Genomic DNA, 22,796 nt, shown 5'->3' with positions numbered 1-22,796 from the left:
TACAGTAAGGTAATCTGAAAAGTTATTCTGTGTTAGGGTTGCCAGCTCTTTAAAGTGGAGGTAAGGGATAATAGTGCATAACGGAAGTGAAAATAACGGATAAATGAAAAACTAAGCGACCTAAATTTTACTACTCGTACAACCTAACATATAGTAAATAACTGTATTGCGTTATTATTCTCTATTTAAAAAAATGTATCAGTACATTGTTGTTGTGGTCTTCAGTACAAGACTGATTTAATGCAGCTCATTAAGCTCTCCATGCTACTCTATCCTGCGCAAACCTCTTCATCTCCGAATAACTACTGCAACCTATAACTTTCCCAATCGCTTACTGTGTTCATCTCTTGCTCTCCGTTTACGATTTTTACCTACAACACTCCCCTCCAACACTAAACTAGTGATCCCTTGATGTCTCAGAATGTGTCCTATAAATCTATTCCCTCTTCTAGTCAGGTTGTGCCACCAATTTCCTTCATCCTCATTGGTTAGGTGATCTGCCCATCTAATCTTCAGCATTCTTCTGCAGCACCATATTTCAAAAGCTTCTACTCACTTCTGCTCTAAACTGTTTATCATCCATGTTTCGCTTCCATACATGGCTACACTCCATACAAATACTTTCAGAAAAGACTTCCTAACACTTAAATCAATATTCGATGTTGACAAATTTCTCCGTTTCAAAACTTCTTTTGTTGCCATTGCCAGCCTACATTTCATATCCACTGTAGTTCACCCATCGTCAGTTATTTTACTGCCTAAATGCTTTCTTTGGCATGCTTTCTTTGGTATTGGAATTATTGCACTCTTTTTTAACCTGAGGGTATTTCGCCTGTCTCAATACCTTCCATATCAGATGGAAAAGTTTTGTCACGGCTGGCTCTCCCAAGGCTATCAATAGGTCTGACTGAATGTCATCTAATCTCACGGCCTTGTTTCGGCTTAGCCCTTTCAGTGCTCTTTCAAATTCTTCTGGCTGTATCATGTCTATGGTTTCCATCAAATTCTTCTGGCTGCATCATGTCTCTGGTTTCCATCTGGGGTCTTGATATTCATATAGGTGCTTCCCTTTTCTCCAAAGAATTCTTTAATTTTCCTGTAGGCGATATCTATCTTTCCCCTAGAGCTATATCCTTCTATATCCATACATTTGTGTTCTAGCCTTTCCTTCCTATCTATGTTGCACTTCCTGTCAATCTCATTTTTTAACGTTTGTATCCCTTTTGCCTGTTTCATTTTCTGTATTTTTGTATTTTCTCCTTTCATCAATTAAATTCGGTATCTCCTGTTATCGAAGGGCTTCTACGAGGGCTTGTCTTTTTACCTATTTGATCCTCTACTGCCTTCACTATTTCGTCTCTTAAAGCCATTCATTCGTCTTCTACGGTATTTCTTTCCCCTAATCTAGTAAATCGTTGCCTGATGCTCCCTCTGAAACCCGCAAAAATCTCTGGTTCTTTCAACTTATCCAGGTCCCATGGCTGTAATTTCCTAACTTTTTGCGATTTCTTTAATTTTAATCTACAGTTCATAATCGATTAACTGTGGACAGAATCGACACCTGCCCCTGGAAATGTCTTACAATTTAAAATCTGCTTCCGAAATCTCTGTCTTATTACTAAATAACAATCTGAGAAATTCAGGAGTCTACAGGTCTCTTCCACGAACACAGTCTTCTTTCGTGATTCTTAAACCACGTGTTAGCGGTGATTAAATTATGCTCTGTGCAAAATTCTACCAGGCAGCTTCACCTTTCATTCCTTTCCCCAATCCATATTCACCTACAGTTTTTTCTTCTCTTCCTTTTCCTACTGTCGAATTCCAGTCTTCCATCACAATTAAATTTTCGTCTCCCTTAACTGTGTGAATAATTTCTTTTATCTCATCATACATTTCTTCAATCTCTTCATCATTTGCAGAGCTAGTAGGCATATAAGCTTGTACTACTGTAATGGGTATGGGACTCGTGTCTATATTGGCTACGAAATAGCGTTTACTACGCAGTTCATAACAGGTTGCCTGCATTCTTCTTTTCTTATTGATTATTAAACCTACTCCTGCATTATCCCTATTGCTTTTGTATATATAACAGTGATTTCACCTGACCAAAAGACCTTTTCCGGCTGCCACCAAACTTCACTCATTACTACTGTATCTAACTTCAACCTGTCCATTTCCCTTTTTAAATTTTCTAACCTACCTGCTCGATTAAGGTGTCTAACATTACACACTCTGATACTTGGAACGCCAGTTTTGTTTTTTATGATTTAGACATCCTCCTGAGTAGTCCCTGCTCTGAGATCCAAATGAATGACTATTTTACTTCCGGAATATTTTGCCCGAGAGGATGCCATCAACATTTAGCCGTAGAGTAGAGCTTGATGCCCTCTGGAAAAATTAACAGTTGTAGTATCCCTAGCTTTCAGCTGTTCACAGTGCCAGCACAGCAAGGACGTTTTGGTTGATGCTACAAGACCACATCACATCCACACTGCTGCCCCTGCAACTACTGAAAACGCGGCTGCTCCTCTTCATAAATGATATGTTTGTCTGGCCTCTCAACAGATACCCTTCCAATGTGGCTGCACCTACAGTACGGCTATCTGTTTCATTGAGGCACACAAGCCACTTCACCAACGCCAAGGTCTGTGGTTCATGGGGAGGGGGGGGGGGGGGGTGGAGGAGGGAGAGAGATCGCTACATAAACAATGCAAATTACATGCATTCCTGCAATACAAAAAAAGAAAGGAGAAAACGCACTGGAACAGAGGTTCAACGCTTAACGAATTACACCTACAGTGATTTACGAGGAGTATTCGGAAAGTAAAGTCCGATTATGCGCGAAATGGAAACCACTGTGAAAATCTGATGGAACTTTGCACACATGTGTTGGACAGTGTCTTCAGTGTGCCTATCGATCGCTTCACGTCGTTCTTTACAGTTCAGAGAGCAAAGCGATCACGTAGAAATGCCTAAAACAACAGTGTCTCCCGGAAAGTATGTGGAACTGGTGAGAGATTTCGCCCGCAGCTTTGCAGCCCACATAACATAAATGTTAGGCGTTTCTTTCTCCAAGACAAATCTCAGTCGCATTCTGCAGAGGCAATGAAGACACTCCTGCAGCGTTTTCGATGGGAAGTGTTTGATCATCCAGAATACGGTGCTTAATTGGCCCCCTCCGTTGTTCATCTCTGCTCACACGAACTGCTGGCTATGAAGACAACATTTTCGCACAAACGACGAAAGGCAGACCAGCGTAGAGAACAGGCGGAAAGCACAGGCGGATGCTTTCTGTGACAAAGTTACTGGAAAGTTATACAACGCCACAAAAAATGTGTAAGCCGGAGCGGCAGGTTATTTATAGAGGTAGCTCGAAGGTTTGGCTAACTATAGCGAATATAAAACTTTTATTTTCACTGTGGTTTTTATTTCGAGACCGATCGGATTTTACTCTCTAAACACCTCTCGTGAAACCTTGTCTCTTCATTTTTGATGGCTTTTTGGAAACACATCATGCCTTTTTCTGTGAAAGTATGCCACCTTTTGCAAAAGAGAAAAATTTCTTACAACTATATTCAAAATTTATACTAACCTGAAGTTCTGCTTTAATTAGATGTACACTGCTCTTTTTTCGCGAGTCGCTCCATTTATTATTCATTAACGAAAACATTCTTTCTGTACCTGCATTTGATCCAGGCACACTGAAAACAAATCCAAATACCTTTAAAAGATTGGGCAAATCGACATTCCTATTTTTTAAAGAAGTGAAAACATGAACCCATTTTTATAAGCATTTCCTTGCTGAGAGATGTGAGAGATGTCATTTTTAACACATCATAGGAACTGGTAAATTCCACATAGAGCATCTTCATCAACTTCAACCCGAAGAAGTTCCACAAGTTTGTGAGTGAACTTTAAGTTCAGATCCTAAAGTAAATAGTGTACAAGATTCTACCAAATACTATCAGATTTGAAGTGCTGGTTTACATATTCAAGCAAAGCGGAATATAGATCTATAAAGTCTGCCCTGGAACAAGTCAATTCATTTACCGTTTTGTTTGTAGTACCACAAAAAATTCTTTGATTGATTTTACTAATTACAGTTTTTAATATTTCAAAAGCTTTTTTATACTTACATTAGTACATTCTAGTTTCTTTAAGTATTTCATTATTACGTTACCACTATGAGAAAAGACAGTAAATATGACTGTAATATTAGTTCCTTTTCTGAGTCACTGCAGTAACGTTGTGACAGTCGTTGCTGCTTAATTATTCTTTCAACAGCAGGGTTGGTGTCAGCCATTAGTGTTAACTGCCTGATAGGAATGTGTCAGAGAATTTCATTCCATTCCATTTCTACACATTCAAAAAACGATTTATGAGAATCCCTTCTCTTTGCGGAACTGCAAAAATAGCCATACAATTTTAAAACTATATTTTCTATATCAACGTTTAAACTATCCAATGCACTTTCTACAGGATTATATGAAAGATGACTCGAACAATTAAACTGTAAAATATGATCATTTAGCAGTTTCATAACTGAATTGTGATTTCCAAAGTTTATATATCATTATGCGCACATTACATACTACAGTTGGGAACATCTAAACCGTGACACAGAAGGGAAGTTTTCAGCAAGTTGTGAATGCCCATGGCCGTTTCACCAATTTGTTCTATAAAGTCTAAAAGAATAAGTCTTATTGCAACATCTAGGTCAAAATACCGCAAGACCTTTTGGAACATTTTCCTGTATTTATGGTCAGACGCATCAATACAAACAGAGAAAAATTACCTCGACTTAGATTGGTATCTCAGATCTTCAGTAAAGTCGGACTCATTTTTGGGGGCCAAAACATTTCTCTCGAGACTTTCAGCTTTTGTGCGACCACAGTTCAAGTTTTAGGAAATCCATCAATCATTGAATACTTCCTTAACTGGTTTCACGTTGCAATCCATGCTTCGTTACTGAAGTTATGTTTTACATTGTGATACACAAATGCCAGTTCCTACCTTTGCGCTGCATAATTCTTGTAGTGATGTAACGCTGAAGGTGTTTGATATCTTATTTGTCTCCTTGACTTCCCTTTCCCTCTCTGGGTGACCTATCGAGAACTAAAAATAAGTGCTCAGTCACTGCTGCATTTCCTAGATTGCGAAATGAATAACATGAAATAAATAATGACGACAAGCCTATAATTTATACCACTTACCCATCGTTTTCGAATTTTGAAGTCAGTCTGTATTGCCACCTTGTGCTATACTAAAATCCTTCTTGCATAAAGAGCAATGTGTTTTATGTCGATTATTCTTTACATGTGCAATCCACGAGTATGTTTCCTCCCAATTAGTGCGATACACAAATAACTTTTTTATTTTCTTCCTTGGTGAACTTTCTTCTCCACGAGCATCACTCATCTTTAACTCTTTATAAAATATTTCAATGCCTAACTGGTACACGTTGTCCTCTCAGAACACGACTACAAAAATTGAGCGATAGTGAAAGAGCAATACAGTGCTTGTCACACATCGGGCCGACGGAACATCGGAAGTCGTATTGGTGAGCCTAAATTCATCGAGTGGACAGGGGAGTAAAACAAAAGAAAAGAAGTGACAAAGAGCATCAAAGCAATCATCTTCTATCTTAATGAATGGCGGGAATTCTGAAAATACGGGATATATCTAAAAAAATACGGGACTCGGGATTTTCGTCCAAATTAAGTTAATATACAGGATTTCTCGGTATATACAGGATAGATGGCCACTCTGTTCCCTGTCTTCTAAGTGTTAGTAATACAAAAGAATTTTATGTTCCCAGAATCACATTCCAGAGGACCAACGAAGTGTTTTATTGTTACAGTTGTCCAAGTCCAAAGTGAGAGGCGACACGGCACACAGCTATATAATTTATACGTGATAAATAATATAAAAAATATTACGAACTATTCATACAAAATAAATAAGGTATCAAAACAAAAAGCGTGAAAGGAAGGAATACCGTGCCTACCAGTTGTGCAATAGCCTGGCAACTGTGATAGGAACTGAAAATTTTGGTCATTATGTCCGTAAAGTTCTGCTCTCCTAAGAACTATCTTTGACCGCTCGTAATAAGTGTTGTTTTCGGAAAGGAAATTCCGTTCTATCATTTCTTTGCCATTAGTACTGAACTTTTTCAGTGTAAATATGGAAATTTGTTTTTGAAATACAAACAGAAAAATGATTAAACAGTAGAGAAAGAAAGAGTGTTGGAAGAGATAGATACTGCTCTTTTATTTCGACTTATAGTCGTTTAGAACCTACTGAAATGACACTGAAATGTTGATACAATTAATATTCTCAGGAGTGGTATAGTAGTGAAGTGTTATTAAATGTTCATCTCCACAACTCTGATTTCAAAAGACAACATCAAAACAATAAACAACAGTCTAAAACATTTGTTTACCCAGTGTCCAAGATAGAGCTGCTTTATACATAGTACACGAAGTTCACTCGTTTACAAAGGGTTTCGTTTGACTGCTATACCGAGTTATATGCATCCGGTACCAGGATATTTGAATGAGACAAAAGAGTGATTTACTATTCTATCAACGCCTTCATCAGATATAATTATTAGATTAGTGTGCTTTTAGTGATTCTTGTGTTGTGCTATATTGCATCAGGATTGATGTAACAAGGAACACCTGGAGTGCAAGGTTGCAAGTTCATTCTTTAGCAAGGCTCATCTGACATCGTTGTGCCAACAATTACGGCAGAAAAAAATATTAGCTTCTAATGGTTCACCATGGACTTCAGTAGGACGACAGAAAATTAGTGTATAGGAGGTGCAGAGATGAAACTTCTATGGGATATATGTACGAGGGTTGGAACTTTAATAGTGGCAACAAAATAGATTCGTGTTTCAAAGTTTTACTCACCTTCAAAGTAGTCACCAGCATTGTGTATAGCCCGCCGCCAGCGATGTGGAAGTCGTAGGATACTCTTAGCAGTGCCAGTTGTGTTGACATTTCGAGTGTCGCGGTCCATTGCCCGACGAATTTGTAGCAGTTCTGAAGCGAATGGTTCAAATGGCTCTGAGCACTAAGGGACTTAACTTCTGAGGTCATCAGTCGCCTAGAACTCAGAACAACTTAAACCTAAGTAACCTAAGGACATCACACACATCTATGCCCGAGGCAGGATTCGAACCCGAGACCGTAGCGGTCGCGCGGTTCCAGACTGTAGCGCCTAGAACCGCTTGGCCACCCCGGCCGGCTCTGAAGCGAATGCCGTGAAGTGTTTCCTTCAGTTTAGAAATCGAGTTGAACTTACGAGGACTTAAGTCAGAGGAGTGCAGTAGGTGTGAAACTTCACCTTTGAATGTAAAGAATGACTGTGCTGGTAAAACCTGTACGTTACTTGATTTTCGAACTCCAGAGTGAAACTGAACGTACTGAAACTTTTTTCTCTTTACTTATTCTGATCATTTCTAAGCTGACACACAACATTTTAGCGCAACTCAATCTGACTTTTAATAATCCCTACAAAAGAATAGCCCTGACTAACAATAAGCTATACCCTTCATGAATCACTTACCTCACAAAAATCTTCGTTACTCGAACTACTGCAATACAGCGAGCGCCGATACTGCCAGCTAAATAAAAGATTCTAATTACTGAAGGCACTAACTACTGATAGGCAAATGAAAGATTTTGATAGAGCACAAACAATGTATTTACCTTAATAGTGTTCAAAAGTCATCATATATATAAATTCTTGACATCCAGTTTAACTAATTTCCTTTTTCTGACGGACACACGTCCAGATCGTCTGCTCATATTAACATCTCAGAACTCTGGCATCTCTCTCCCCACATCCACCACTGCTGACTGCTCACCTCCAACAACCCAACGCTACGGGCTGTTCACATCCAACTGCCCGTCACTACACTGGCGAATAACTTCCAACAACGAGTCCAACCAGCCACAGAATTCACACAGGGCAGTCAGAGATTTTAATACAGAGCGCTACGTGGCGATACCAGCATAAAAACCTAAACAGCCTACTTACAGGTGGTATAGCACTTAGCAGCCCCATCAGTCAAACAAATCAGTTACAGCTTGCACTGTACGTGCTTGAGCATTGTCCTGCAAAACGATGTTTTTTTTTTTTTTTTTTTTTTTGCAGGTAAACGCTCAAGCACGTACAGTGCAAGCTGTTACTGATTTGTTTGACTGATGGGGCTGCTAAGTGCTGTACCACCTACTGCACTCCCCTGACTTAAGCCCTCGTGAGTTCAACTCGATTTCAATACTGAAGGAAACACTTCACGGCATTCGCTTCAGAACTGCTACAAATTCGTCGGGCAGTAGACCGCGCCGCTCGAACTGTCAACACAACTGGCACTGCTAAGAGTATCCTACGACTTCCACATCGCTGGCAAAAGGTTGTACACAATGCTGGTGACTACTTTGAAGGTGAGTAAAACTTTGAAACACGTATGTATTCTGTACGATCTGTAAACAAATAGTTGCCACTATTAAAGATCCAACCCTTGTAATACACTTCACAAAATGGACATCGTCGACAATAATAAAATTTTCAAAACAAACCATTAACTAGTACCATGAACGCCGAATGAAAAATGGCTCACGATAGTGATCACACAAAGGTTCGCACCATCAAGATCTAAGACAAACTCCTTGGCAGTTACAAACCGTGCAGGATGCTCAGCTAGGTATCCACTCTTAAATAATGCATACAGAATGATATTGGTGTAACGGGATCATGAGAACTGATGGAATGTAATGGCATGCAACCGAATGCGTAACAGTTAGTCGTGGAGCTTATTGTGAAACTGGCTATGCTTTGAGGCCTAGTTGCAGATAGTCCGATAGTATACTTTATTGACACGGAAAAACAGACATCAAGAGGCTGAATTTGTGGTATGAATTGCGCGCTTTTCCGGAGGGATAGCTTGCTCTAAATGAGTATGATTTTTATACGCCGACCAGAAATCAAGCAAAAGAAAATTATTTTTACCTGATATATTGGCCAAAATCAATGCTCATACCACAGTTGCAGTTCTCTTACGCCTATTTTCCCACTCTTGCTTGCTCTGGAGTAAGTATTCACTGCAGCCCCTACAAAATTACGCACACGAGAAAGAATAATAGGGGACAGAGCACCTCAAACTTCTCGCAGCACAATAAATAACTTTCTAGCCAATTTAGCACAGAGATTAACAGTCAGTATAATTGTATATGATGCTAATTGATCACGATACAACTCTCCTCGTACCTCTAATTCCAGTATTGCTTTGAAATGCATTTCCTCTTCAAATCCCGGTTGGTCGGAGTTGTAAACAGATTCCTTACTAAACGATGGAATAATTTTGTTTATCTTATCTACAAATTTTGTTGGCGTTTCAGCAGTCTGCTGTGCATCGTCAACCTGACGCTTTGTTTGAAATTTAGTTATCTTACATCTTTCAATTCTGTAGCATTGTTTGAAGTTGTGCAACCACCCACTGCTTTCCTTGAAATCACTGTAATCTACAGCGCGCGCCGGGATTGATGTGCATAACGTCGAAGACCACTATCATGCACATTTTGTAAACTGTATCAAGCATCCTTGAAACGCGCAAGCACCAGTTTTTGTAACAAGTGCGTCTTGTCCTCCCTTGAATATCCATAGTTTTTCTTATGCCCTACACGGTCATACTGCTGCAGACTTATTCGGAATCTGTTCATAATTTATTTTTTTGCTATGCTGCGGACGATCTTCCATGTACGTAATTATATTTATTATCCGCACTTTCGACAACGATTGTCCTTTACTACGTTTCACAGGAAACGAGATTTGTGGCTTCCTGTCCGACGTAATGATGAATTGGAGAGCTCGACACCTGTTTCAGTATCACTTTCACTTGTTAAGCGCGTATCGTCATCACTGTGCTCCTTATGTACATTGCCCGCACAGTGAAGCGTCTACGACACCACTCATTCCACTGATTCATCTTGCACAAACGCTAATATTACATCTGCCACATTTTTCTGACTCTTCAAGATTCCTTGGGTTCCTTTCCGATGAAATTTCAGCTTCGGCAACTGTTGTTGTAGATACAATGCAATGTTTGCTTTGTTTACCGTTGCCATTTTCCTGCTTTGTATCAACGCCACTGGCACTGTAGCACTGTTGTTACTCGTCTACTAAACAGTTCGATGACGCTTCCTAGGCTCATATGGTGTTCAACATTGGATACTTCCTGCCCCTCCCCCTGTGGCCGTTGGCATCCAGAGTTGTGGTTCCATGGCAGACAAGATGTGGGGCGTCGAATGCCGTGGACAACATTGGCCTTTTGCAACCTCGCACTCGAAGGGTTGCTTGTGAGAAAAGGTGATTATAGTTTTCTGGAAAACTTGAATCTGTTATTATTTTGATTTCAAGCACATTTTCTTTCTGGTGGTACTTTCGGAAGGGTGCTGGTACATTAATCACCTTTGCTATGTGAGTGTTCAAGAGGTGCTATTTATGCTACGTAATACACTTAATTTATAATTACGACCATTCTTAAAATAAATTCATTAGTCGTTAACTTGTGTGTGGCGGAGTAACACTTTCACTCGTGTGAGTCTGATGCTTTGATGTTGCACGGTTCATATTTCTTATTTGAATTGAAACTAGGCTGTTTAGGTTTTTATGTTGGTGACGCCGCGTAGCGCTCTGTATGAAAATCACTGACTGTGCTGTGTGCAGTCTGTGGCTGGATGGACTCATTGTTGGAATATTCGCTAGTGTAGTGTTGTTGGGCTGTTGGATGTGAGCAGCGCGTAGTGTTGGGCCGTTGGAGGTGAGCCGCCTGCAGTGGTGGATGTGGGGAGACAGACGCCAGAGTTTTTAAATGTTAACATGAGAGGACAATTTGGATGTGTGTTCGTCAGAAAAGGAAATTTGTCAAAATAAATGTCAAAAATTTACATACAGGATGTTACAAAAAGGTACAGCTAAACTTTCAGGAAACATTCCTCACACACAAAGAAAGAAAATATGTTATGTAGACGTGTCCGGAAACGCTTACTTTCCATGTTAAAGCTCATTTTATTACTTCTCTTCAAATCACATTAAACATGGAATGGAAACACACAGCAACAGAACGTACCAGCGTGACTTCAAACACTTTGTTACAGGAAATGTTCAAAATGTCCTCCGTTAGCGATGATACATGCATCCACCCCCCGTCGCATGGAATCCCTGATGCGCTGATGCAGCCCTGGAGAATGGCGTATTGTATCACAGCCGTCCACAATACGAGCACGAAGAGTCTCTACATTTGGTACCGGGGTTAAGAGCTTTCAAATGCCCCCATAAATGAAAGTCAAGAGGGTTGAGGTCAGGAGAGCGTGGAGGCCATGGAATTGGTCCGCCCATACCAATCCGTCGGTCACCGAATCTGTTGTTGAGAAGCGTACGAACACTTCGACTGAAATGTGCAGGAGCTCCATCGTGCATGAACCACATGTTGTGTCGCACTTGTAAAGGCACATGTTCTAGCAGCACAGGTAGAGTATCCCGTATGAAATCATGATAACGTGCTCCATTAAGCGTAGGTGGAAGAACATACTGACGAAAATAAAATGAGCTCTAACATGGAAATTAAGCGTTTCTGGACACATGTCCACATAACATCTTTTCTTTATTTGTGTGTGAGGAATGTTTCCTGAAAGTTTGGCCGTACCTTTTTGTAACACCCTGTATATATTATGACTTTTGAACACTATTAAGGTAAATACATTATTTGTTCGCTATCAAAATCTTTCATTTGCTAACTATATGCCTATCAGTAGTTAGTGCGTTCAGTAGTTAGGATCTTTTATTTAGCTGGCAGTATTGGCGCTCGCTATATTGCAGTAGTTCGAGTAACAAAGACTTTTGTGAGGTAAGTGATTCATGAAGGATATAGGTTATTGTTAGTCAGGGCTATTCTTTTGTAGGGATTACTGGAAGTCAGATTGCGTTGCGCTAAAATATTGTGTGTCAGTTTAGCGATGATCAGAATCACTAAAGAGTGTTTTACTCAGCTGTTTCTGTATCAAATAACGTAGAAGTTTACCAGCACAGTCTTTCTTTAGATTCAAAGAGGAAGTTTCAGAATTATTCTAAAAGTGTGCACAATATTGAGTTGTTTCAATCTTTTTAAATTTTCACTAACCATTGTATATACAATAAATACCGGGTGGTTTTACATGAGACGGAGAACATTATTGAAACCTTTCATTGGCAGGCGAAAAGACGGAGATCGATAGCGAAAACCTAGTATACTGTCCGTATACTAAATAAGTAACCATCTGGAGCGACCTAAAGTCAATGTTCACATGAAACAAATTGTAGGAAAACGAGTCGCCAGACTGAGATTCACCCAAAGAATGTTACGGAAATGTAATTCAGCCACGAAAGATGTGGCTTACAGAATACTTGTTGGATTGATTATTGAGTATTACTCATCAGTCTGAGATCCTTACCGGGTTGGACTAATAAAGGAAATTGATGAAATCTAACAAAGGACGGGGTGTTTCTTGACGGGATCGTTTAGCAGGCGCCGACGTATTACGGAGACATTCGTCAAACTCCATAAGGCAGACGCTACGGAACACTCGTGTGTCAAGCAGAGATTTACTTTACGCTTCCATAGCTGAGTGGTCAGTGCGTGCGGCTGACTGCCATGCATGGGGCCCGGGTTCGATTCCCGGCCGGGTTGGAATTTAATCCACCCGGGGACTGGGTGCTGTGTTGCGCTCGTCATCGACGCGAAAATGACCGCAGTGCTGCCGACGAAATTGCGTTGCGCCAGACGGCGGGATTCCCCAGATAGGGTGCCCCGACCAGCAATGCCACACTATCATTTCATTTCATTTCGTACTATTTAAATAGTATTTTCGAGGAAGAAAGGACAACATATTACTTCCTCTCACACGTGATCGCACAATGATCACAAGGAGAAAATTCGATGATTTGCATGAATACAGAGCAATCATTCTTCCTACGCGTCGTTCGCTAATGGAACAGGGAATGAGGAAAAGATAGTGACATCAGAAGTGTCTTCCGCCACACACAGTAAAATGGCTTGCGGAGTATGGCTGTAGAAGTAAATGCGCAGCAGTGAATCTCTTCCACTTATATGGTTCCTGGATGTCAACGCATAAAAATGTAACTTCAGTCTCTATATCTAAAAGGCAGATCCTGACTCACTGACTGACTCATCATAGCCCAGCCAAAACCACTAAGGACAGAAACTTTAAATTTGGGGAAGGTGTGGATCTTATATTGCAGGTGTCGTTTAAGAAGGGATTTTTCGAAATTCCAACCCTACGGGGGTGAAATATGAGATGAAGAGTTTTTTGAAAAAATGTCGCTATTAAGGCTATTTTTAAGTTAGGCCTACGAAAATTGGTATTTGGTTTCTCGGTCAGAAATAAAGAAATACGTGTTTCAGCATTTTTTAGAAATTTAAACCTACTGCGGTGAAATAGTGGGTGAAAGCATTTTTTTGAAAATATACGACTAGTAACGAACTGCTAAAGTATTTTTAAAGCTCCATCTATGAACATGGGTATTTGACTTCTCGGTTACAAATAAAGAAATACGCGTTCCAGTGTTTTTGGGAATTGAGGTGAAATAGGGGATGAGATTTTTTATGAAAATATTTTGTTATGAAAGCATTTTTAAAGCTAAATCTATGAGAATTTAAATTTGGTTTCTCAGTTAGAAATAACCAAACACATGTTTCACTGATCTTGGAAATCCAACCCCAAGGGTGTGTAACGGCGAACGAAAGTTTTTATGAAATATTTCTTTATGCATGCATTTTTGAAGCTACTATGAAAATTTTTATTTTGCGTTTCTGTAAGAAATAAAACATACGCCTGTCACTGTGTTTGGAAATTCAACCCCTAAAGGGGGTGAAACAGGGGGTGAAATGTTTTATAAAAATATTTCAGTGCTAAAACATTTCTGAAGCTAAATCTTTGGAAGTGGCTGTTTGGATACGCTTTTAGAGATGAAAAAATTAGTGTTTCACTGTTTTTAGAAATTCACTGGCTCATCACCGCCCAGGCCAAACCACTAGGGATTTTTTAAAGGGGTTGTCCTAAACTCCACTCCAAAGGGTTGAAACAGGGGATGAGAGGCTTTTTAAAGAATGTCGCTATTAAACGAGTTCCAGAGCCAGAACTACGAAGACTGGTATTTGGTTTCTCAGTCAGAAGTAAAAAAATACGTGTTTCAGCAATTTATGGAAATTCAGTCACTAAGGGTGTAAAATAGTGGGCGAAAAGATTGGAAATAAACAATTACCAAAGAACTACTGAAGGATTCTTAAGGCTAGCCGGCGATGTGACCGTGCGGTTCTAGGCGCTTCAGTCCGGAGCCGTGTTGCTGCTACGGTCCTGCCTCGGGTATGGATGTGTGTGATGTCCTCAGATTAGTTAGGTTTAGGTAGTTCTAAGTCTAGGGGACTGATGACATCAGATGTTAAGTCCCATAGTGCTTAGAGGCATTTAAACCTTTTTTCTTAAGGCTATATCTGTGAGACTTGGTATTTGACTTCTTGGATAGAAATAAAAAAAATGTGTTTCAGGGATTCTGGGAATTCAACCTCTAAAGGAGTGTAACAGGGGATGGAAGTTTTTAAGAAAATATTTCGTTACATTACAAAAATTTTAAAGCTAGATTTATGAAAGCTGGTATTTCACTTCTCGGTTAGATATAAAGAAATATTTGTGAGGGGATGAAAGTTGCTATGAAAATATCTCCACAAGAGCGCAAACGGCATGTTTAACAAAAACTTTGGACTTCAGCTATCAGAATCGATTTTTGGTCAGAAGTATACTCGGAGAAAACCATTCTTATATGGCCTTAAGTAGCGCGAAAAGCTTGGAAGGTATTGCAATTTGTCAACAACATAAAAATTCGATGTAATAAAAACAAAAACATAAATCTCTGCAGGCCATACACCCTACACGAGCGAAGCAGCGGGCGTTAAGCTAGTTTCGTGTAAAAATTGCTAATCATCCTTGGAAAATAATGGAATTAGTTTGATTTCATTGACCATAATCGATGTTTTAATCATTAATGCAATTAGTTCTTGACTAACATAGTGATTATTTAAATTTCTTTTATAGAGCGGTTTTCTTCATGCAGTTTTTGAAATTACTTGTGCTGGCTGTGTTTCATTGAAACAGATAAACTAGAATAGCGTTCTCATAGAAAATTCCTAGTTTCGGAAGAAAATATTTCCATTTCGGAAATGTTAATAACGACTTAAGGACTTCATTTTCGATGGTTAGGAATAGAGATAGCTGTATTGAGACGTAGTCATCACTCTATTCAAGATCATCACCGTAAACTGTATCCACAGGTTTCAAATCAAGAAAGTGAAACAGAGTCATCTGTTGAAACTTCCAAGCTGAGAGGCTGTGGTCATTGTATAAAACTGTTTACAGATGGTTCGTCCCAACCTGCGGGAGACATCCTCAGAGGTGCAACTCTGATAACTTCAACATAGACGGGGGCGATACATTAGCAAATATTTTTACACATCGAGCGTGGCATTTCAGCCAAGAATCGTTAACAGAAGCAAAACACTGGTCGTGATTATCATTGCACGGTAGACCAATCAGAAGATAGAGTACGTTGCATTTTACACTGAGAACTCCCTAGGAGGAAATGTTTCATAGGATGGATGCCGCATTTGTTGAATATTGACCACAAACTAATGTAACAACGAATATTTCGACAACTCCAAAGAATTTTTCTGCAGTGTTCCAGAGCTTTCAAAAATCTGAATATTCGTTCTCTATGGACAACATTATTTTTGGTACTGAATTTAGATCGGAGAGCGACTGCTGGTCGAAATAAGTAACCTATAATGCTGTTATTTAAACAGGAAGTGTCTTGTTGCGCGTAGTGGCCCCGCTATCTTGTGAATATTCCTTACAAATCCGCAAGAAGGTTTACATAAGTCCATAAACCAAGTGCGTTTCATATGCCAAATGTTACCTTAGTAAAGTCTCACTGCTTACCAAATAAAAGGATTCGACCATAAACCAGAGTTTCGCTGATTTCTTAACCCCAATTTTTATCTTTTTAAAAGTGAATTCCACTGATTTCGTGTCCAAAGTTTTTTCAGTGGATGGTTTGTGTGTCCACCACTTCACACCCTAAACTAAACAGCACTCTCTGTAGTGAGCGGTAGCACTCGGTCACCAACAACAAAGGAAAGGCGATACGTATCTCAGAAAGGAATACTGTTGTCGTGGTCTTCAGTCCAATAACTGGTTTGATCTAGCTTGCTACGCGAGTCTGCTCAGCGCAAGTCTCGTCATCACTGTAACCCACATTCATTTAAACCTATTTACTACGGTCGAGCCTTTCTAATTACATATCGCACGCAAAATTCTGGTTTCATTGCAAATACACAGTCTTAGTTATTGATATTTTATAAGAGATTTTTAAAGATAGTTGAAATTAAGAAAACATTACACAGTTAAATCTTTTGGAGAAAAATGAAAAATCAAATACCGTTTGTTTGAATATGCCCATTGTTTTGTAGGACAGATGTGGTCTCACACGAACCAGAGTGATAAGCGCCGCAGAAACATGGTAAACATTAATTTTTATGGCATCGAGCACACTGTACAAATGATGCATTTTTACAATTGTCACCTTAACACTGAAATCTGAGCTCACAGAATTGATCTAGAGCCAAGTTAACGATATGTCGCGAGAAATATCAAGGCATTTAAACTGCCAAAGGTACTGGAACTAATGCACGAAGTTTTGTGACATGTCACTGCCGAACGATGGCGAAATGCAGAACAGCTCGCCATAAAAGAGGGGGAAGAAATGTGGAATTTTTGGTTGCTTGAGACTTCGTTGCCGATCGCCTCGTCATCAATGTAGCACTACCGAAATGTATTCCTCGGAGTCCGATATGGAAGGAGTTGAGAGATTACCAGACTACTGGCTATAGTACGAGTACCTTTACTGGCGTCAATGTTTAACTGCATGGTGAAATCCCAGCAGTGCTGTTTTACTCCGCTCGTAGCTTATGCAGAAAAACTATCCTTGTTAAAGTCAGGAATTTTCATCACTATCGATTTTAATTACACTACTGGCCATTAAAATCGCTACATCAAGCAAAATGCAGATGATAAACGGGTATTCATTTCACAAATATATTATACTAGAACTGACATGTGATTACATTTTCACGCTATTTCGGTGCATAAATCCTGAGAAATCAGTACCCAGAACAACCACCTCTGGTCGTAATAACGGCCTTGTTACGACTGGGCATTGAGTCAAACAGAGCTTGGATGGCATGTACAGGTACGGCTGCCTTTGCACCTTCAGCACGATACCACAGTTCATCAGGAGTAGTGGCTGGCGTATTGTGACGAGGCAATTGCTCGGCCACCACTGACCAGACGTTTTCAATTGGTGAGAGATCTGGAGAATGTGCTGGCCAGGGCAGCAGTCGGACATTTTCTGTATCCAGAAAGGCCCGTACAGGACCTGCAACATGCGGTCGTGCATTATCCTGCTGAAATGTAGGGATCGAATGAAGGGTAGAGCCACGGGTCGTAACACATCTGAAATGTAACGTCCACTGTTCAAAGTGCCGCCAATGCGAACAAGAGGTGACCGACACGTGTAACCAATAGCACCCCATACAATCACGCCGAGTGATACGCCAGTATGGCGATGACGAACGCACGCTTCCGATGTGCGTTCACCGCGATGTCGTCAAACACGGATGTGACCATCATGATGCTGTAAACAGAACCTGGATTCATCAGAAAAAAAGACGTTTTGTCATTCGTGCACCCAGGTTCGTCGTTGCGTATACCATCGCAGGCGCTCCTGTCTGTGATGCAGCGTCAAGGGTAACCGCAGCCATGGTCTCCGAGCTGATAGTCCATGCTGCTGCAAACGTCGTGGAAGTGTTGATGCAGATGGTTGTTGTCTTGCAAACGTCCCCATATGTTGACTCAGGGATCGAGACCTGGCTGCACGATCCGTTACAGCCATGCGGATAAGATGCCTGTCATCTCGACTGCTAGTGATACGAAGCCGTTCGGATCCAGCGCGGCGTTCCGTATTACCCTCCTGAACCCACCGATTCCATATTCTGCTAACAGTCATTGGATCTCGACCAACGCGAGCAGCAACGTCGCGATACGCTACAATGCGACCTTTATCAAAGTCGGAAACGTGATGGTACGCACTTCTCCTCCTCACACGAGGCATCACAACAATGTTTCACGAGGCAACGCCGGTCAACTGCTGTTTGTGTATGAGAAATCGGTTGGAAACTTTCTTCATGTCAGCATGTTGTAGGTGTCGCCACCGGCGCCAACCTTGTGTGAATGCTCTGGAAAGCTAATCATTTGCATATCACAGCATCTTCTTCCTGTCGGTTAAATTTCGCGTCTGTAGCAGGCCATCTTCGTGGTGTAGCAATTTTAATGGCCAGTAGTGTACAATACTATGTTAGCTATGTTATGTTTTCCATTAGATAACTTAAGGAGCGTCTCGCCTGAGTTTTACCATTATTTCTTTCTGTTTAAAAATTAAATGACATTTAAAGCTGCATTGTTCTGTGCTCGTCCCTTTGTACGGCCTTCCTGCAGTTGTTCATATCACTGCAGGTTATGTGGTCCAGGTGGCTTGCCATTGCTGTCCAAGTTTAATGCGCCAGTAACTGTTATTGTCCCGAATTATCACTGAATCGATGTACGCATAAAGCACAGCATAAAACGTAACCTCATTATCGCACTGGACAGTACTCGAGACAGTTTCACTTCCGCTCCACATGAAACGAAATCCGATGAGGCTCCAGCGAACGAGGAAGAATACATAGTGTAATGTCTACGTGGAGTTTATTCTTATGATGAACGGAGTATACAGAAAGTTTTAAATGCAATGTAGAGTTGATTACAGCCGTAGATAGGTGTTTGAAAGACTTCCCAGAGTCACAGTTAAGGCACGGAATTTGCTCACTGGAAAACCATTTGACCAGTTTCATTCACCGAAAAGTTGGCGATGACGAAAGATATGTGTATTTTTTTATCTTGAAAACAGTGTTTTACTGCCAGATGAGAATTTTGTTTGTCATTTAGGTAGGGATTAGGGGCCTGATAAATGAAGACGGTAGCTAACGCTGAGACTTACCACACGCACGAGGCCTACACTGCATCCCGCGAACATGTCTTGATGAAGACTGGGCGATGTCTTCACGTGCAGGCGACTTTGGTGTCGTTCCACAGTTTCCAATGTTTCACACGCTCCCCCTCCCCTTGTCTCTGGTAACTGTGATTGGCGAGCTGGGAATCTTCTGCTGTGTAAGTCCTTACTCGGCAGCAGTTGCGTATTCTTCCTCCGCAGAAAGGAAGCGAGCGAGGGCGTGCTCACTATCTGCCGGGACAGACTGTCACGGCTTCCTCGAAATCCGAGGACGAAAATGATACCGAGTGGGGAACGCTGCTCTGCATGAACAGGATCCCCATTTTGGTACAGAAGTGTACCTTCAGCATCTCGTTTTGGTTGTGTTGTTTCATTCTGTCATCGTGGCTGTAGTGCCGACTAGGTCTAGTTGTTATAGTTTTTTCAGTAACGTTTTGTACAAGATAGCTTTAGATCTGTTTTGACGTGACACACCTTTTAATGGCACCAGTATTATAAATTCATCTCATTTTTTTTTCTTATGTTCAGCCACCCGAGATATCAAGCATTCGATATTATTTCCGTTTCTGCACATTGTAACAACTTATCCTACAATGGGGCATTTTGTATCACTAGATGGAACCAGTTGTTACATAGGCTGATTGAGCCTCAAATATTTCCGGAACCGTTTAAGATGTCGTAATAATGTTTTCACGCAAATGACTAGTGAGTAAATCCTCACAAAATGACGTATTTTCTCTTTCGTAGCTATATACTAAGTACATAGATATTTTTGCCGACTTTACTTTTTCAAATGAAGAAATAACAAGTTCCACTGCTACTAAAACGTTTTAAAAGAGACAGAGTTAACTGCATTTCACTTGTCAACCGTAGGGAAACAAATTGCAGAATCTTCAGATCACAAAACGACTCGTTCGTAATACTGTAAGCTGCCTAAGCAGTAGGAAGACAATCGTTTTGCAACACAGACCACATTCGGACACAGAGAATCTAGCAGAGGATTCCTACAGGGATCAGTCTTGCTTCTCTAGTTATTCAGTCTCTATACTGCAGACCTTCAGTATGTGTTTGCCAGTGACATCCAAATATAATATACGCAGACCGCATATGCATATATTCTGAAGTGAGTACTTTTCAGTCCTGTCATTTGAAAATACCCATCGCTCTCGTACGTGTGCACGGGTAGTGTACAGAAATTGGCTGCGAAACCTCTGCCAGCAAGCCTACTCTTATGATCTTTACTCGCCACAGGATTCCACTTCCCTAAAATATGTAACTGGGACAACACAATTTTCCAGTTGCGAAAATAGCACACTATCAAAAATGGTTCAAATGGCTCTAAGCAGTATGGGACTTAACATCTGAGGTCATCAGTCCCCCAGACTTAGAACTACTTAAACCTAACTAGCCTAAGGACAACACACACATTCATGCCCGAGGCAGGATTCGAACCTGCGACCATAGCAGCATCGCGGTTCTGCACTGAAGGGCCTAGAACCGCTCGGCCACAGCGGCCGGCAGCACACTATCGTGGGATGATTATCGATGATAAACTAAGGTACGCTCATCATATCCGTAATATTATTACTACACGTGAAAAAGCCTGCAATTTCATCAGAGCTACAACTGTAGTATGGTGGGGCACTGATCGGCGGACAGCGATAACTTTATACCGGTCCCTGACAAGGGCACATTTTGATTATGAGCACATGTGCTACGGGTCAGTATCAGACAGCTCGCTCGAAAGACTCGACAGTATGCTATACAAAGACTTGCGTATAGTTCATGTCAGTCACCACTAACACATTACTAGCTAAAGCGAATAAACCGCCTTTAAAGCTGCGACGAATAGTAGTCCTCTGCAAAAAATTCTTCCTGTGGCTCTCTTTCGACAAATATGGGCACAATGACGAAAAAATTCGGGAATTAACATCCTACTGTGTGCGAAAGATTTTGTCCAAATACACTACTTCCAACCGTCATGTCTCAATATATGGAGATCCAGGCCGTTAAGTCACAAGGTGTGGAAAAGTTCTCTTACACCGCATTACAACAGGCCTTAACGAAATATCGACTCTGCAGATTGATGGCAGGACCAGCTTAACGCGTCAAAACTCGGACCCAGTTAATGCAACGGCAATGAAATTGCTATCTCAGTACCCCGATGCGTGCGTGGTGTGCACAGATGGGACCAAGTGACGGCGCTGGTCGTGTCTGTTGGATAAGCTGAAGCAAACGACAAGGCATATCTACGAGCTGGATCAACACTCCACAATTATGATAGAGGAGCTGATAGCCATTTTGGAAGCCCTGCCATTCGCACAGACGATCATAGCAGACATAATAGTCATAATTCCTGACAGTATGTCAGCCATACAACTGATTAGAACCCATCTTAATAGTTGTACGAACTCCATAGTTGCAGTAATTGCTGACGTCGTGAATCGGGTGCAGAGGAACTATCACAAAGTATTATGGTATGGATGAAAGGCCATTTTGAGATACCTGGAAACGAACATATATACTCATGCTCATAAATTAAGGATAACGCTGATACATGGTGAAAAAAAGCTCTGGTGGGGGGTTTAAATCACCTAGGGGTATGACCATGCGGTGCATTTGACCTGCGTTCGTCGCACGGTGGCGCTGGCAGCAGTCCACATATGCCGAGGTGTGTTGGTGCATGTCAGAGGTACGGTGCAGCGAGTAAGTGTGCAGACGTTTTCAGACGTGCTAATGGTGACTGTGTGTTGAAAATGGCTCAAAGAACACATAGTTATGTCGTTATGAGGGATAGAATACTAGGACGACTGGAGGCTGGTCAAACAGTAGGTCGTAGCACGGGCCCTCCGTGTGCGACAAAGTGTGATCTCAATATTATGGCAACGATTCCAACAGACAGGAAACGTGTCCAGGCGCTACAGTACGGGACGTCCACAGTGTACAACACCACAAGAAGACCGATATTTCACCATCAGCGCCCGCAGACGGCCACCGAGTACTGCAGGTAGCCTTTCTCGGGACCTTACCGCAGCCACTGGAACAGTTGTCTGCAGACACACAGTCTACAGACGACTGAACAGACATGGTTTATTCGCCCAGAGATCTGGAAGGTGCATTCCACTGACCCCTGGTCACAGGAGAGCCCGTGAAGCCTGGTGTCAAGAACACAGTACACGGTCATTGGAACAGTGGTCCCAGGTTATGTTCACGGACGAGTCCAGGTATAGTCTGAACAGTGATTCTCGCAGAGTTTTCATCTGGCGTGGACCAGGAACGAGATACCAACCCCTTAATGTTCTTGAAAGGGACCTATATGGAGGTCATGGTTTGATTGTGTGAGGTGGGATATCATGGTTGCGGCACGTACACCCCTGCATGTCTTTTACAGAGGAACTGTAACAGGTCAGGTGTTTCCGGACGTCATTTTGCAGTGGGTCCCACCTTCCTCCTGATGGATGATAACGCACGGCCCCACCGAGCTGCCATTCTGGAGGAGTACCTTGAAACAGAAGATATCAGGCGAATGGAGTGGCGTGCCTGTTCTCCAGACCTAAACCCCATCGAGCACGTCT

At 41.3% G+C, this 22,796-nt stretch overlaps 1 protein-coding gene across 1 annotated transcript in view; it reads right to left on the bottom strand.

Moving 5' to 3' along the window:
• LOC126484517 (venom dipeptidyl peptidase 4-like) overlaps positions 1 to 19,380 on the bottom strand; it is a 314,011-nt gene extending 294,631 nt beyond the window's left edge. Inside the window, exon 1 of the mRNA XM_050108064.1 lies at positions 19,210 to 19,380. Coding sequence (XP_049964021.1) covers positions 19,210 to 19,245 — 36 coding nt within the window. The 5' untranslated portion in view covers positions 19,246 to 19,380. The remainder of the gene's footprint in view (positions 1 to 19,209) is intronic.
• Positions 19,381 to 22,796: the final 3,416 nt, after the last annotated feature.

This window comes from Schistocerca serialis, chromosome 6, assembly GCF_023864345.2.
Source record: "Schistocerca serialis cubense isolate TAMUIC-IGC-003099 chromosome 6, iqSchSeri2.2, whole genome shotgun sequence".
Lineage (NCBI taxonomy): Eukaryota > Metazoa > Arthropoda > Insecta > Orthoptera > Acrididae > Schistocerca > Schistocerca serialis.
The sequence above is the reverse complement of the archived record's forward strand: the minus strand, read 5'-3'. Positions and strand labels throughout refer to the sequence as shown.